The sequence below is a fragment of the Desmodus rotundus genome, chromosome 4 (genome assembly GCF_022682495.2).
Source record: "Desmodus rotundus isolate HL8 chromosome 4, HLdesRot8A.1, whole genome shotgun sequence".
Classification (NCBI taxonomy): domain Eukaryota; kingdom Metazoa; phylum Chordata; class Mammalia; order Chiroptera; family Phyllostomidae; genus Desmodus; species Desmodus rotundus.
Window position 1 is genome coordinate 66,883,597 of NC_071390.1, and position 17,364 is coordinate 66,900,960.

The 17,364-nt window shown below is 39.8% G+C and overlaps 1 protein-coding gene across 5 annotated transcripts in view; it reads left to right on the top strand.

Annotated features, from left to right (window-relative positions):
* The window catches only part of WDFY4 (WDFY family member 4), a 353,171-nt gene that overhangs the window by 78,087 nt on the left and 257,720 nt on the right, over positions 1-17,364 (top strand). For all 5 annotated transcript variants that reach the window (XR_008426691.2, XM_045196058.2, XM_053922799.1 and 2 more), the window contains exon 12: positions 6,281-6,861. Coding sequence is in view for 4 of the 5 variants with exons in the window: in XM_045196058.2 (XP_045051993.2) it covers positions 6,281-6,861 (581 nt within the window). In the remaining variant the exon portion in view is untranslated. The remainder of the gene's footprint in view (positions 1-6,280; positions 6,862-17,364) is intronic.

Sequence of the window (17,364 nt, forward strand, 5' to 3'; positions counted from 1 at the left end):
CTGTTTTTTCCTGATCTTAAGGGACATGCTTTTTAGTTTTTTCCTATTGAGTATGATGTTGGTTGGGGGTTGTCATACATTGTGTTAATTATGTTGTGGTTTGTTTTCTCTATTCCCACTTTGCTGAGATAATTTATCATAAATAGGTGCTACATTGTGTCAAATGCTTTTTCTGTATTTATTGATATCATCATACAATTTTCATCCCTTGTTTGTTTATGTGGTATATCACATTAATTGATTTGTGAGTATTATATCAACCCTGCATCTCAGGAATAAATATCACTTAATCATGGAGTACAATCTTTTTAAAGTATTGCTGAATTCAGGTTACTAATATTTTGTTGAAGAATTTAGCAACTATATTCATCAGGGATATTGGCCTATAATTTTATTTCTTTGTAATGTCTTTATCTGGTTCCTGAATTAGGATAATACCGGCCTTGTAAAATGAGCTCAGGAGTTTTCCCTCCTCTTAAATTTTTTGGAGTCGTTTGAGAAGGTGGGTGTTAATTCTTCCCTGAATGTTTAGTGAAACTTATCTGTGAATCTATCCAGCCCAGGACTTTTGTTTGTTGAATATATTTTGATTATTGCTCCTATTTTGTTGGTTTTAATCAGTCTGTTCATATTTTCTCTTTCTTCTTGATTGAGTCTTGGAATATTGTATGTTTCTAGGAACTTATCCATTTCTTTCAGATTGCCCAAAGTGTTGGCATATACAAGGTCTGTGCAGAAAAACTCCAGCCATTGCTATTATAATAAGAACATTTTGCATGACATTCATGTAACGTGGTGCCAAGGAGAGTGGAATGGAATGGGCATGGATGAACAATAACAACTTCATTGCACTAGTCAGTGGGGTTGGTAGACACTGTTGAGTGAGCATGTATATTGTGTAACCATCACATTAAAAGAGATTGAGTGAGTAGAGCAATAAAGCTCCATCAGATTTTGCATTAAGCTTGAACATTCTTCTGTGGAAACTATTTGGTTGATTCAGAAGGCCAGAGCTATGGGCAACCGGTGATTGGCAACCTCAGCATGATAATGTGTCTACTCATGCATCATGTCTGGTGTAGAATTTTTTAGCAAAACATCAAATCACTCAGCCCCACTACAGCCCAGATTTGGTGCCTTGTGACTTCTGGCTTTCCCAAAATTAAAATCACCTTTGAAAGGGAGGAGATTTCAGACCATCGATGAGATTCAGGAAAATATGACAAGGCAGCTGATGGCAATTGGGAGAACTGTGTGAAATCCCAAGGTGCGTATTTGAAGAGGACTGAGGTGTCATTGTCCTATGTACAATGTTTCTTGTATCTTGTATCTTCTTCAATAAATGTCTCTATTTTTCATATTGCATGGCTAGATACTTTCTGGACAGATCTCGTAGTTGTTCATATCAAATAAACAACCTAACCTAACACCTTAAGGAGCTAGAACAAGAATAACAAATTAAAAGCCCAAAGTGAGTAGAAGAAAGGAAATAATACAGATCAGGAAGAAATAAATGAAATAGAGTCTAAAGAAACAATACAAAAGATCAATGAAACCAAGAGCTGGTTCTTCGAAAAGACAAACAAAATTGATAAACCAGAGTCATCAAGAAAAATTGATTAACCACAGTCATCAAGAAAAAAAAGAAAGAGGATCTAAATAAATTAAATCAGAAATGAAAGAGAAGTTACAACTGACACCACGAAAATACAAAGGATTATAAGAAAATACTATGAACAAGTATATGCCAACAAACTGGACAAATCTGGGAGAAATGGATAAATTTGGGGGAACATATAATCAAGAAGAATCAGAAAATCTGAATGGACCAATTACTACTAAAGAAATAGGCCACATCCTTACCCAGGAGGAGAAAGCAGTAGTTATTGCTTTGCCCTTAATATTTCTTTTCTGTGTCCTTCTCTCTGAAGTATATTCCACAACTCTGATTTCATCTCTCATTAGATGATGGCTCTGATACTGAGTTTCTTTTAAAGAACAAAATGACAATTCAGTTTCTCCGCAATTGTCTCCCTGAGTTCTGGTGGACAATCATTGATCTAACCACCAGAAGTCATGTATTTTTCTCTTTCTATAACCAGGAAAATAATCAGTTTTTCTATTTCACTTTATAATTTGTCTGTTTTTGTATGTAAAGTGATTTATAATTTTTTAAATGTCTTTCTTTTTATTTTTTAAATTTAAATTAATTTTTTTCTATCACCATTTATCCCCCCATACCTTTTTTCACCTCCCCTCCTCCATTCCTGCCCACAATCACCACACTGTTGTCTCTGAATTCTTTCTTTTTTGTTCAATCCCTCCATCCCTGTATCCCCAAAGCTGTCAGCCTACTCTCTGTCTATAAGTCCGTCTTTATTTTGCTTGTTAGTTTAGTTTGTTCATTATCTTCTACATATGAGTAAAATAATATGGTACTTTTATTTCTCTGACTGGCTTATTAACTTAGCATAATGTTCTCCAGGTCCATCGTATGTCCATTTTGAACATAATTGTGGACTTTGGCCTTTTATAGATTTTCCTAGTTACTACAATCTTTGTCTTGTTTTGTTCTTTAATTTCTCAAAGTGTTATTGATGGCGCAGTGGAGGCCTTTCAGCATCTCCTTGGTCATCATATCTTGTCATTTTGAGAGTCCTCACCTATGCACATTCACATATTCCTAGCTCATTCTGTGTTCTTCTAGTCAAGCAGGAGATTGACTTCCCACCAAGCAGTTCAGGTTTCCTGTAGAGAATATAATATTAGGCAACAAAATTTGTGTGTCAGGGGCACACATATTGTTTCAGGTAAACACTAGTGTTAGTTTAGGATTACAAGCATTTTAAGGATAAAGCTGAAAAATCACCTTTATCCCTCCAAAATGCATGACTCCATAATTCATTGTTACCTACTTACCTGTCATTTTACTGAGTACCTATTTGACACTCTCTGTATGTTTTTATTTAGTTTCTTCCCTCCTTTTAAAAAAATCTGACATATAATTTCTCTTTGTGTATTAACTGTGAATGTTATGCTGTTGATTGTTACCCTAAACTATGCATTTAAGAGACAACATGGCTCCCTCCCTCCCAAATTGGGAATTTATTTTTTTCTCTTTGAACCTTGTTTCAGGCATCCTGGAATTGACTCTAAATTGGGCCTGCCCAGACCATTGTTTTCCCTGTGTCACTAGAGCAGTACATTTCTGAAAGGGCAAAACAATTCAAATCTCCCTCCAGAGCCTGCTAACTAGATTTCATTGACTGGCCATTTTCTGGGAAATATGCATAAGATGCCTGGGTCTTTGATGGAGTCCCATGCAATTTTTGTAAAGAGTAAATAACTAAATATCATCCACACATTCCTCACTTTTAGGCATGAAGCTTCAGCACATAATAAGAGCTACTTCAATTCAGTCAGTCCTTCCTTCCAAAACATTTATTAAATATGTACCATTTATTAAGTGTATACCATGCACTGGGCTCAATGAAAGACACAATGTAAGTGCTGAATAAATGTTTGTGCCAGCTACGATGGAGGTGTAGGTAGACACAATGTGCCTCCTTGCACAACCAAAAGAAGGACAATGGCAAATTTAAAAACAAAAAACAACCAGAACTGACAAAAAATCAAACTGTATGGAAGTTGGACAACCAAGGAGTTAAAGAAGAAACACTCATCCAAACCAGTAGGAGGGGCAGAGACAGGCAACTATGTGGAGATCACTCTTGGCAAGGCAGTGGCTGGAGGACTGGGGAGGGCAAGGTAGCAGCTGGTGGACTGGGCAGTCCCACTTTTGCATGTGCATAAACCGGGAGGAACAACTGGGGAATGATATAGACTGTGCAACCCAGGGTTCCAGCACGGGGAAATAAAGCCTCTGAGCCTCTGACTGAGAACACCTCTGCAGGTTGAGGTGGCAGTGGGAGAAACTCCCAGCCTCACAGGAGAGTTTGTTGGAAAGACCCACAGGGTCCTAGAACATACACAAACCCACCCACCTGGGAATCAGCACAAGAAGGGCCCAATTTGCTTGTGGGTAGCAGAGGAAGTGACTGAAAACCAGCAGAGGGTAGAGCAAGTGGAACTGTTCCCTCATGCACCCCTCCCCTACATACAATGCCACAACTCAGCCACATGGGGTCCCCTGCCCTAGTGAACACGTAAGGCTCTGCCCCTTACTAAATAACAGGTGTGCCAAGACAAAAAAAAATGGCTCAAATGAAAGAACAGATCAAAGCTCTAGAAAAAATACAACTAAGTGACAAAGAGATAGCCAACTTATCAGATTCACACAGTTCAAAACACTGGTAATCAGGATACTCACAGAATTGATTGAGTATGGTCGCAAAATAGAGGAAAAAGTGAAGGCTATGAAAACTGAAATAAAGGAAAGTGTACAGGGAACCAACAGTGACAGGAAGGAAACCGGGACTCAAATCAATGGTTTGGAGCACAAGGAAGAAAGAAACATTCAACCAGAACAGAATGAAGAAACAAGAAGTCAAAAAATGACTAGAGGCTTAGGAACCTCTATGACAACTTTAAATGTCCCAACATCCGCATCACAGGGGTGCCAGAAGGAGGAGAGGAAAAGCAAGAAATTGAAAACTTATTTGAAAAAGTAATGGAGAACTTCCCCCATCTGGCAAAGGAAATAGACTTCCAGGAAGTCCAGGAAGCTCAGAGATTCCCAAAGAGGTTGGACCCAAGGAGAAACACACCAAGGCACATCATAATTACATTAGCCAAGATGAAACAGAAGGAGAGAATCTTAGAAGCAGCAAGAGAAAAGGAGACAGTTACCTACAAAGGAGTTCCCATTAAACTATCAGCTGATTTCTCAAAAGAAACCTTGCAGGCAAGAAGGGGCTGGAAAGATGTATTCAAAGTCTTGAAAGGCAAGGACCTACATCCAAGATTACTGTATCCAGCAAAGCTATAATTTAGAATGGAAGGGCAGACAAAGTGCTTCCCAGATAAGGCCAAGTTAAAGGAGTTCATCATCACCCAGCCCTTATTATATGAAATGTTAAAGGGACTTATCTAAGAAAAAGAAGACAAAAAATAGGAACAGTAAAATGACAACAAACTTACAGCTATTAACAACTGAACCTAAAAAACTAAAACAAAGAGAAAAACAAAGTAAGCAAACAACTAGAACAGGAACAGAATCACAGAAATGGAGATCACATGAAGGGTTATCGGGGGGAGTGGAAAGGGGAGAGAGAGGGAAGAGTTGCAGAGAATAAGTAGCATAAATTTTAAGTAGAAAATAGACGGGGGAGGTTAGGAATTGTATAGGAAATGTAGAAGGCAAAGAACTTATATGTACAAACCATGGACATGAACTAAAGGGGGGAAATGCGGGTGGGAGGAGGTGTGGAGGGGAACAAAGAGGGGAAAATGGGGCAAATGTAATAGCATGATCAATAAAATGTATTTAAAAAAATAAATGTTTTGCTTTAGAAGGAATTAAAAGTTTGGGTGACCAGTAAAAATCTCAGTAATCTGGAGAAGGTAGATTTTACTGTGTATAGTACCCTCAACTTCAACATAGTCTCTTCTACATGCTACACTTATGGGTTACCTTTCATTAAAGGTTTTTCTTCTCTACCTTGATTCCCTCATATGCTCACAGCAGATTTTAAGATTTATTTTACTATCATTCCTCATTTAATAGTGATACCCATGCTTTCACAGAGAGATATTAATAATAAATTGCTTTATATAGATTTCACTGTGAGTCTCCTTTGCAATAGAAGAAATAGTTCATTTCATTTGTTTAGTGAATACTTATTAAGTGTGTGCTGTGTTCCACAGCAGTGAGAGAGCTTGATTTCATGGCACTTGGTCTGGTGGAGGGCTGAGACAGTTGTCAAGTAACTGTAATCCAGTGTGATGACAGCTTTGATCAAGGAGTTAGAGGAGGCTGTGTGAACGCTCAGCCTGGGATAATTGTGAACTAGGGTCAGCAAAAGCTTTCTGGAGGGTGATGCATGTAAGTAAAGACATAGGGCAATAAATCAACCCTATTTGTTGGCACAATCTTTATAATAGGCCATTTGCAAGAAGGCTCTGAGGGCCAATCTAAAACTAAAAGTAAGAGGGACAGTATTGAGCTCCTGATGTTTCACGATTGCCCTTCAGATAGCTAGCTGTTCCTATGCTTGAGGAAGGAAGAGCACCCCCGATGTTTTGGCAGGGATGTGCAGGAGCTTGGTGTTAAAATTCTGCCTGCTAGACTTTACTTATTTTTATCTTCTTGGTGTTTCAGTCTCTACTCCGGATCCTGGAGACCCCCAAAGGCCGTGCTGCTTTCAGAGTCTCCAGTGGGTTCAATGGGCTGCTGTCCCTGCTCTCTGACCTGGAGGGTTCTCTCCAGGAGCCCCCACTGCAGATATGGGGGCCAGTGTCTCACAGCCAGACCCTGGAGCTGGTCCTGCACACCCTCTGTGCTGTGTCTGCAGCGCTGCACCTGGACCCTGTCAACAGTGACTTTTTCAGGAGGAATGGGCTCTTTGAGAAGCTGACTGAGGACCTCTGCTTGTTGGGCTGTTTTGGGGCCATTGAGGAAGAAGGAGCTCCTCTGAACTCCTGGGAGAACACAAAGGCCAGGCCATTTGCTGATTTACTGAGTCTAGCCTTTTCCTCTACCAGCCTGTTCCCACCCAAGATACAGAGCTGCCTTCAGATCCTCAGTTTCCTGGACAGCATGGCCAGTGGAACCCTTCACCTATGCAGGAACATGAAGGAGCCCCTGGAAGTGGGGCAGGAAGCACCTGTGGATGCCCAGAAGGGAGAAGCTACCAGTGACTCCCAAAGCAACTTTGAGCAGTGGCCAGATCTGGAGGAAAGGTAGAGCTTTTCTATCTGCTTCTGCCATGCGGTCATCAGTGTGTCTGTCTTCAGTTTCGTCCCAAAACATCCTGCATGTGTAGTGGGTAGAAAGCCTAGGCTGCAAGCTGGGTGTGCAGAAATGTCACATGACTTCCTTTTCTTTAAATCAATGTAACTCTGACTCCAAGCTTCCCTACTATGGGAGCTAAGACGAAATCAATCTGAGTCAATTCAGGGTTGGGGGATGTTGTTGGGTCCCACAAGAACCAGGGAAGCTTTCCAGTGTTAGAAACTGGGTGCAGAACTCTGTACATAGGCTCACCTTCTCCTTTGGCATCTTTGCTGCTCCTTGAGCCTGTGTCCAGCCTCCTTTATGTGCTGGCAGCATTTACCTTGTATTCTCTGCCCTTCAGAGCACTGCCAAGGGATGGTGACGTCCTTTGACTTATAGAACACAAACTACATTATCCTTCCCAATCATGGACCTCTTCCTGTTCTTACTTGCTATTTCCAGTTCTAGTGAGGACAATCACTCCTCTTATTTCTGTAGGCCAATCTCTTCACTGAGTTCAGACTTCCCTAAACCACTTTTTACTTTCATTTCTGTAATACAGAATCTCACTAGAGCTAGGGAGGTCAGAGACCCACCATCATTCACCCCCATTCTCCACCCCCATGAACCTTGAAGCCAGAGGGGAAAAACAACAAAAAAGAAGAAGGCAATAATAGTTGGTATCTAATAGGGTTGATTTAACATTTCATATAATAAGGGCTGGATGATGATGAACTCCTTTAACTTGGCCTTATCTGGGAAGCACTTTATCTGCCCTTCCATTCTAAATGATAGCTTTGTTGGATACAGTAATCTTGGATGTAGGTCCTTGCCTTTCATGACTTTGAATACATCTTTCCAGCCCCTTCTTGCCTGCAAGGTTTCTTTTGAGAAATCAGCTGATAGTGTAATGGGAACTCCTTTGTAGGTAACTGTCTCCTTTTCTCTTGCTGCTTTTAAGATTCTCTCCTTCTGTTTAATCTTGGCTAATGTAATTATGATGTGCCTTGGTGTGTTTCTCCTTGGGTCCAACTTCTTTGGGACTCTGAGCTTCCTGGACCTCCTGGAAGTCTATATCCTTTGCCAGATTGGGGGAGTTCTCTTTCATTATTTTTTCAGATAACTTTTTAATATCTTGCTTTTCCTCTCCTCCTTCTGGCACCCCTGTGATGCGGATGTTGGGAAATTTAAAGTTGTCATGGAGGTTCCTAAGCCCCTCGTCATTTCTTTGACTTCTTGTTTCTTCATTCTGTTCTGGTTGAATGTTTCTTTCTTCCTTCTGGTCCAAATTGTTGATGTGAGTCCTGGTTTCCTTCCAGACACTTTTGGTTCCCTGTACATTTTCCTTTATTTCAGTTTTCATAGCCTTCACGTTTTCCTCTATTTTGCAACCATACTCAACTGTTTCTGTGAGCATCCTGATTATCAGTGTTTTGAACTGTGCATCTGATAGTTTGATTATCTCTTTGTCACTTATTTCTATTTTTAGAGTTTTTATTTGTTCTTTAACTTAGGCCATATTTTTTTGTCTCTGTGCACCTGTTACATTTTAAGGAGTAGAACATTAGGTATTCACTAGGAGGGGGGGGTCAACCAACTTCACTGTGTTCTGGTGCTGTATGTGGGGGGAAGTGTCAGACGGGGACCAATGCTGCTTGCTTGGATCTCGCTCCACTTTCAGTCATGTCCCTTACTTCCCAAAAGCCGATTGTGCCATTTCAGGTGCTGATTCTTGGGTGGGTCGTTTTGTGTATATTCTAGGATCTTGTGGATCTCTCCAATGAACTCTCCTGTGAAACTGGGAGCTTCTCCTGCCATTGCAACCCCCAGAGGTATTTACAGGCAGAAGTTCTTGAGGCTTTAGTTTCCCTCACTGGAACCTGCGTTTCACAGTCTGTCTTGCTCCCCAGTTGTTCCTCCTGGTTTATCTGTGCATGAATGTGGGACCGCCCTGATCTCCAGCAGCCACCTTGTTGCATATCCTCACAGTCCTGGCTTCCTGTCTCTACACCTCCTAGCAGTCTGGATGAAAGTTTCTTTAATCCTTGGTTGTTGTTCTTTCATATAGTTCAATTTTCTGTCAGTTCTGTTTTTTCTTTTTAATTGGTTATTATCCTTCTTTTGGTTGTGCAAGGAAGTGAAGCATATTTTCCTATGCATCCATCTTGGCTGGAAGACCTGTTCTCTATCTATTATGTAATTTTAATTTTCCTATTTATAGAGAATACACCTTGCATGAATTTACTTATTTGAAATGTGTTAAGGTGTGTTTTATGACCCAGAACAAATCTCTTTTCATACTTTTTCTTTTTTTTTATTGTTGCTCAAGTACAGTTGTCTCTATTTTTCCCCCCACCATCACCCCTGACTCCAGCCATCCCCACCTCCCACCCTAGATCCTACCCCGCTTTGGCTTTGTCCATGTGTCCTTTATACATGTGCCCTAAAAAGCAATTCCCTTCCCTGTCCCAATTATCCCCTCCTACCTCCCCTGTGGTGTTCTTCTCACTTTGTTCTTAATTTCTTTTTTAAAATTTTTATTGCTTTCAATTACAGTTGTATGCCTTTTCTCCCAATCCCTCCACCCAAACAGAGCCAAACCCACCTCCCTCCCCCACTTTCAACCTCCCTCTTGATTTTGTCCATGTGTCCTTTATAGTAGTTCCTGTAATCACCTCTCTTCACTGTCCCCTCCCTATTACCACCTGGCTATTGTTAGATTGTCCTTAACTTCAGTGTCTCTCGTTATATTTTGTTTGCTTTTTTCTTCTGTTGATTATGTTCCAGTTAAATGTGAGATCATATGGTATTTGTTCCTCACCACCTGGCTTATTTCACTTAGCATAATGCTCTCCAGTTCCATTGATGATGTCACAAAGGGTATAAGCTCCTTCTTTCTCTCTGCTGCATAGAATTCCATTGTGTAAATGTATCATGGTTTTTTGATCCACTCATTTGCTAATGGGCACTTAGGTTGCTTCCAATATGTGCCTATTATAAATTGTGCTGCTATGAACATTGGGGTGCACAGGTTCTTTTGGATTGGTGTTTCAGGATTCTTAGGGTATAATCCCAGCAGCGGAATTGCTGGGTCAAAGGGCAGTTCCATTTCTGGTTTTCTGAGGTAATTCCATACTTTTTTCCACAGTGGCCTCACCAGTATCCATTCCCACCAACAGTGTACTAGGGTTCCCTATTCTCCGCATCCTCTCCAACATTTGTTTGTTGATTTATATTGGCCACGCTGACTGGTGTGAGATGGTAACTCATTGTGGTTTTAATTCACATGTCTCTGATGGCTAGTGATGCTGAGCATCTTTTCATATGTCTCTGGGCCCTCTGTATGTCTTCCTTGGAGAAGTGTCTGCTCAAGTCCTTTGCCCATTTTTTAATCGGGTTGTTTGTCTTTCTGGAGTGCGGTCATGTGAGTTCTTTATATATTTTGGAGATCAGGCCCTTGTCTGAGGTATCATTGGCAAATATGTTTTCCCATACTGTTGGTTCTCTTTGTAATTTGGTGCTGTTTTCTTTAGCCATGCAGAAGCTTTTCATTTTGATGAGGTCCCATTTGTTTATTCTTTCCTTTATGTCCCTTGTTTTAGGGGACGTGTCTGTGAGGATGTTGCTGCGTGGAATGTCTGAGATTTTCCTGCCAATGTTTTCCTCGAGGACTCTTATGGTGTTAAAACTTATATTTAAGTCTTTCATCCATCTTGAGTTTATTTTTGTGTATGGCATAAGTTGGTGATCGAGTTTCATTTTTTTGCACGTATCTTTCTAGATCTCGCAACACCACTTGTCAAAGAGGCTATTTTTGCTCCATTTTATGCTTCTGCACCCTTTGTCAAATATTAATAGATCAGATAGACTTGGGTTTATTTCTGGGCTCCCTGTTCTGTTCCATTGGTCTATGTGCCTATTTTAATGCCAGTACCAGGCTGTTTTGATTACAGTGGGCTTGGAATGCAGTTTAATACCAGGTATTGTGATCCCTCCTGCTTTGTTCTTCTTTCTCAAAATTGCTGCAGCTATTCGGGGTTGTTTATGGTTCTATATGAATTTCTGAAATGTTTGTTCTATATCTGTGAAATATGTCATGGATACTTTACTAGGGATTGCATTGAATCTATAAATCGCTTTGGGTAATATGGCCATTTTGATGATGTTAATTCTTCCAATCCATGAGCATGGTACATGCTTCCATTTGTTTGTGTCTTCCTTAATTTCTTTCTTCACTGTTGTGTAGTTTTCTGAGTACAGGTATTTTACCTCCTTGGTTAGATTGATTCCTAGGTACTTGATTTTTCTTGTTGCTATACCAAATGGGATCTTTCCCCTGATTTCTACTTCTGATGTTTCATTGTTGTTGTACAAGAATGCCTTTGATTTCTGAGTATTGACTTTGTGTCCAGCTATTTTGCCAAATTCATTTATTAGGTTGAGTAGTGTTTTGGTGGAGTCTATAGGATTTTCCACATACACTATCATGTCATCTGCAAACAGTGACAGTTTCATTTCCTCCTTTCCAATTTCGATGTCTTTTATTGCTTTTTCTTGTCTGATTGCTGTGGCTAAGACTTCCAAGACTATGTTGAATAGGAGTGGTGAGAAAGGGCATCCTTGTCTTCTTCCTGATCTTAGTGGGAAAGCTCTAAGTTTTTGTCCATTGAGTATGATTTTGGCTGTAGGTCTCTCATATCTGGCCTTTATGATGTTGAGGAATGCTCCCTCTATTCCCACTTTGCTGAGTGTTTTTATCAGAAATGGGTGCTGTATCTTATCAAATGCTTTTTCCGCATCTATTGATATGATAATGTGATTTTTGTCTTTGCAGTTATTGATGTGATGTGTTATGTTTATTGATTTGCGAATATTGTACCATCCTTGCATCCCTGGGATGAATCCCACTTGGTCATGGTGGATGATCTTTTTAATGTATTGCTGGATGCAGTTTGCCAATATTTTGTTGAGAATTTTTGCATCTATGTTCATCAGTGATATTGGCCTGAAGTTTTTTTTCTTGGTTGTGTCTCTATCTGGTTTTGGGATTAGGATGATGGTGGCTTCATGAAAAGTGTTTGGGAGTCTTCCATCAGTTTGGATTTTTTCGAATAGTCTGTGAAGGATGGGGGTTAGCTCTTCCTTAAATGCTTTGTAGAATTCTCCTGTGAAACCATCTGGTCCAGGGCTTTTGTGTGTTGGGAGTTTTTTGATGACTGCTTCAATTTCCTCTGCTGTTATTGGTCTCTTCAGGTTTTCTGCTTCTTCTTCATTCAGGTTTGGAAGATTATATTTTTCTAGAAATGTGTCCATTTCACCTAGGTTTTCACATTTCTTGTAGGACAGTCCTTCATAGTATTTTCTTACAATCCTTTGTATTTCTGTGGTATAAGTTTTAATCTCTCTTCCAATTGTGTTTATTTGGATCCTCTCTGTTTTTTTCTTGATGAGCCTACTTAAAGGCTTGTCGATTTTGTTTATCTTTTCAAAGAACCAGCTCCTGGATTCATTGATCCTTAGAATTGTGCTTTTAGTCTCTATGTGATTTAACTCTGCTCTGATCTTGGTTATTTCCTTCCTTCTGTTGCTCTGAGCTGTCTTTATTTTTGTTCCTCGCATTCTTGTAGGCGTAGGGTTAGGTTGCTTGTTTGAAATGTTTCTATCTTTTTAAGGTAGGCCTGTATTGCTATGAACTTCCCTCTCTGGACTGCCTTTGCTGTGTCCGATAGGTTTTGGGTTATTGTGAGTTCATTTTTGTTTGTTTCCAGAAAGTTTTTTATTTCTTCCCCAATCTCGTTCTTGACCCATTCATTGTTTAATAGCATGCTATTTAGTCTCCATGATTTTGAGTGTTTGGGTTTTTTTCCTTTCGGGTTGGTTTCTAGTTACAGTCCCTTGTGGTCAGAGAAAATGCTAGATATGATTTCAATTTTCTTGAATTTGATGAGGCTTGTTTTTTGTCCTATCATGTGGTGTCTTTGAAAATGTTGCATGTACACTAGAAAAGCATGTGTATTTTGCTTCCTTGGGATGAAAAGCTCTCTATATATATCAGTTATGTCCATTTCATCTAGGGCATTGTTAAGTGACACAATATCTTTTTTGATATTTTGTTTGGAAGATCTGTCCATCTTTGACAATGGGGTTTTAAAATCCACTACTATAATTGTCAATATCTTTCTTGAAATCCTCCAAGATTTTCTTTATGTATTTGGGTGCTCCTATGTTGGGCACATATATATTTACAATGTTTGTGTCTTCTTGGTGGATTCTTCCTTTGAGTATTATGAAGTGACCTTCTGGGTCTCTCTTTATGGCCCTTCTTTGGAAGTCTATTTTGTCTGATATGAGTATTGCTACCCCTGCTTCTTTTTCCTGTCCGTTTGCTTGGAAAATTTGTTTCCAGCCCTTCATTTTCAGTCTGTGTAAGTCTTTTGTCCTGAGATGGGTCTCTTGTAGGCAGCATATGTGTGGGTCATGTTTTCTTATCCATTCAGCTATTCTGTGTCTTTTGCTTGGAGCATTTAGTCGATTTACATTTAAGGTTATTATCGATAGGTAGTTATTCATTGCCATTTTTTCCTGCCTATGTTCCTCTGTCTTTCTCTTTTCATTCCTTTCCTTAAAGCAGTCCCTTTAGCATCTCTTGCACAGCTGGTTTGGTGGAGTTGTATTCTTGTAGACTTCTTTTGTCTGGGAAACTCTTTATTTGGCCTTCTATCTTGATTGAGAACCTTGCTGGGTAAAGTAGTCTTCGTTGCAGTCCCCTGGTTCTCATTACTTGGAATATTTTTTTGCCATTCTCTTCTGGCTTGGTGAGTTTCCATTGAGAAGTCAGTTGCTAACCTTATTGGGGCTCCCTTGTATTTACTTCCTGTGTCTCCCTTGCTGCCTTTAGGATTCTCTCTTTGTCTCGTAATTTTGCCATTTTAATTATGATATGTCTTGCAGTGAGCCTCTGTGGGTTCCTCTTGATTGGAACTCTCTTTGATTCCTGGATTTGTGTTACTTTTTCTCTCATCAAATTAGGGAAATTTTCCAAAATTACCTTTTCAAACTGGTTTTCTAACCCTTGCTCTTTTTCTTCTCCTTCTGGTGTCCCTATTTTACGGATATTACTTCGTTTCATGTTGTCCTGCATTTCCCTTATCCCCTCTTCATTCTTTCTGAGCCTCCTTTTCTTTTCTTGCTCTTTCTGGGTGTTTTTTTTTACTTTGTCCTCCAGTTCACTGATCCAATCCTCTGCCTCATCAGGTCTTCTTCTGATTCCTTCTACTGTATTCTTCAATTCAGAAATTGTATTATTCATTTCGTCTTGGTCCTTGTTGATAGTTTCTATTTCCTTTTTCATGTTGATATAGTTTGCAGTTTCCCTGTAGTTTCTAGTTCTCTGTGAGCTCAGTGAGCTTCCTGATAACCATTGCTTTGAACTCAGTATGCGATAGTTGACTTTCCTCTATTTCATTTATCATTGTTTCTGAGTCTCCCTCCTTTCCTGTCATATGGGGATTGTTTCTTTGTCTTCCCATTGTTTGTGAGACTGTTCTTGTTAGCCTCTGCTTCTTAAATTGATCTATTCTGACTCCCTGGGTTTATGGTATGAACTTCTATGGTAGAATGCCAGTGGGATTCAGTGGTGTCATCTCTTTAACCTCCTGAGCTCTGTGGTGTGGAGCTGATGTTTATGGGTCTAACAGGATCTAATTTTCATCCTTTCAGAGCTCCAGGTTTTATTGTCTCACCTTTGGGAAAAGGAGAAAGAAGGAAAAAAAAGGAGAAAGGAAGGAAGGGAAAAGGAAATAGAAGAGGAATGGAAGGAAGGAAGGAAGAAGTAATAAAAAAGATCAGAGGAAAGATAAGAAGAAGGAAATTTAACAAAATTAAAAAATAAATGAATAAAAGAAGGCAGGAAGAAGGAATAAAATATTAGAGATGGAAGGAAAGAGCTATAAAAAAAGAAAGAAGGGTAGAAGGTAGAAGGAATTTAGGTGTAAAGGGAAAAAATGAAACAAAACTAAGACTTCTGATTGGTTTAAACCAGTCAGATTAGTTCTGCTGGTCTCCTGTCTGTGAAACGGGAGAGAGTGGTTGGTGGGATTGGTTTCACTTTTCTCCCTTCCTGAGCCACATTCTTCACTGTTGTCCAGCCTCTAGTCCAGTTCCTCAGGGTCCTTCTGCTCCCTTCTAGGCCTTTAGTTCTGCAGTTGTACTGTCCTTGAGGTGCACCAATTAGGGGCAACTCACACTCCTCCTTTTTGCTCTTTGCTGTTTTAGATTCTAGGGGCTCTTGGTGCTCCTTCACGGTATTTCAGCCCCCTACTGGATCAAGTCTTTCTGGGGAATGCAGTCTCCCGTAGCCCTGCAGCTCCCCTCTGCTGGGCGTTCTGCCTTCCTCCTAGAGAGTGAGTAGGCCCTGCAGGGTTCTGTGCGCAGGGGCTAGTTGGGAGTTTTTCAGACCCAGTGCTTCAGGTGTGGTTGCCCACGGGCAGTTAGGCCGTCGATGGGGTTGTGCACTGATCCCAGGCTTCGGGCCTGTGCGTCTGGGCAGCCAGGCCACTGATCAGTGTGAGTGCCTACCTGGGGTTTCAGGTGTGAGCCCCAGGCCACTGATTGGGGTACTCACACACCCGGACACTTTGGGCCTGTGCACCCAGGCAGCCAGGCCCCTGACCTGGGTACGCACCAACCCGGCTTCAGTTGTGTGCTGGGGCTGCTTATCTGGCATTCACAGTCCAGGGGCTCAGGAGGTAGGGGTGCAAGATGCCACAGCTACTGAGGGGAGTTCTCTAAACAGCCACTGAGTGAGTCTAGTTTCTCTTTTTCTTTTTGAGAAATTCCTCCTATTCAAGCCCCACTGGTCCAAACAAGCACCTGGCCTCTCACACAGTCCAGCTTGGCTCTCTCCCAAGAATCCTGCAGCAGATCCTGCTCCCGGGGCGGGTGGGGGGTGGGTAGGCTTCAGCCGCCCTGTTCCCTGCACTGGTCCCAGGGACCTTATTGTCCTTAAGCTCTCTTCTTACCATCTGATCTTTCAATGTCCTCTATCTTTGGTCTTTGATCTTCATATATACTGGAATACTGTTGGCCGTTCACTCTGTTCCTCAGATCAGCTAGGTGTTTCACTGGTGCCCAGGGGAAGTTGTCTCTGCTCCCACTTATCTTGCAGCCATCTTCCCTCAGTTTGTTCTTAATTTGAATGTCTCTGGTTATATTTTGCTTAGTTGTTTGTTTTGTTGATTAGGTTCCACTTATAGGTGAAATCGTATGGTATTGGTCTTTTACCACCTGACTTATTTCACTTAGTATAATACTCTCCAGATCCATCCAACCTATATACCCCAATATTCATAGTGGAATACATCTGATTTTTTATAAATGCTCCATGAACATTTGAAAATTATGTGTATTCTGCAGTTGTTTGATGGAGTATTCTATAAATGTCAATTATATCAGTTCTATCTTTGTAGAACTGTGTTCAGTTCTATCTTTGATGATTTTCTATCTACTTTTAAATCAATTACTGAGAGGTATTGAATTATATATAAGTGAGGATTTCTCCATTTATCCTTTTACTGTTATCAGTTTTTCTTAATGAATTTTGATGCTCTTTTTTGATGTGGCTACACATTTTGGATGTTATGCTTCCTTAATTATTATGCAATAAAACCTATTTATTCCAGGCAATATTCCTTACTCTGAATTTCTCTTTCTCTAAAATTAATAGGGGGAGTTGGGAGTGGAATGGAGACAACTGTTCTTGGACAACAATTAAAAAATAAAATAAATAAATAAATAATACCAGAGCCTTGCTGGAAAAAATTAAATTAAATTAAATTAATAGAGCCACAGCCAGCTTTCTTCAGATTAATGTTAGCATGGTATAAGGTTTTTTCTATCTTTTTACTTTTAACCTACCTATATCATTATATTTAAAGTGGGTTTCTTGTAGATGGCATATAGTTTGGTCTTTTACTTTTTCCCTTCTGACAATATGTGTCTATTAATTTGTATATATAAATCATTTTTATTCAATGTAATTTTTGATGTGTTTGACTTTAAGCTTACCATCTTACTTGTTTTCTCTTTGTTCCCTCTTTTTTTGCTCCTTTATATCTCTTTTCCTACTTTTTTGTGGATTATTTGAATATACTGTATTTTATTATTCTATTTGAATTTATCTATTGAATTTTTGACTATTTCCCTTCATTAGGCTTCTTTCATGCTTGCTCTAAGAATTACAATATACACCCTTAATTTTTAACAGCCTACTTAGAATTTGTGTTTTGCTACTTTGAATGAAATACAGAAAACTTACCTTTATGCAGGTCCCTTTGTCTTTCCCAATTTCTGTTATAGTTGTCATATTCATTATATTTACAATTTGCTTTCAACCATTACGCATGTTCTAAGAACTTAATAGACAAAATAGTCTATTATGTTTATCCAAACATTTATCATTTCTGTTGTTC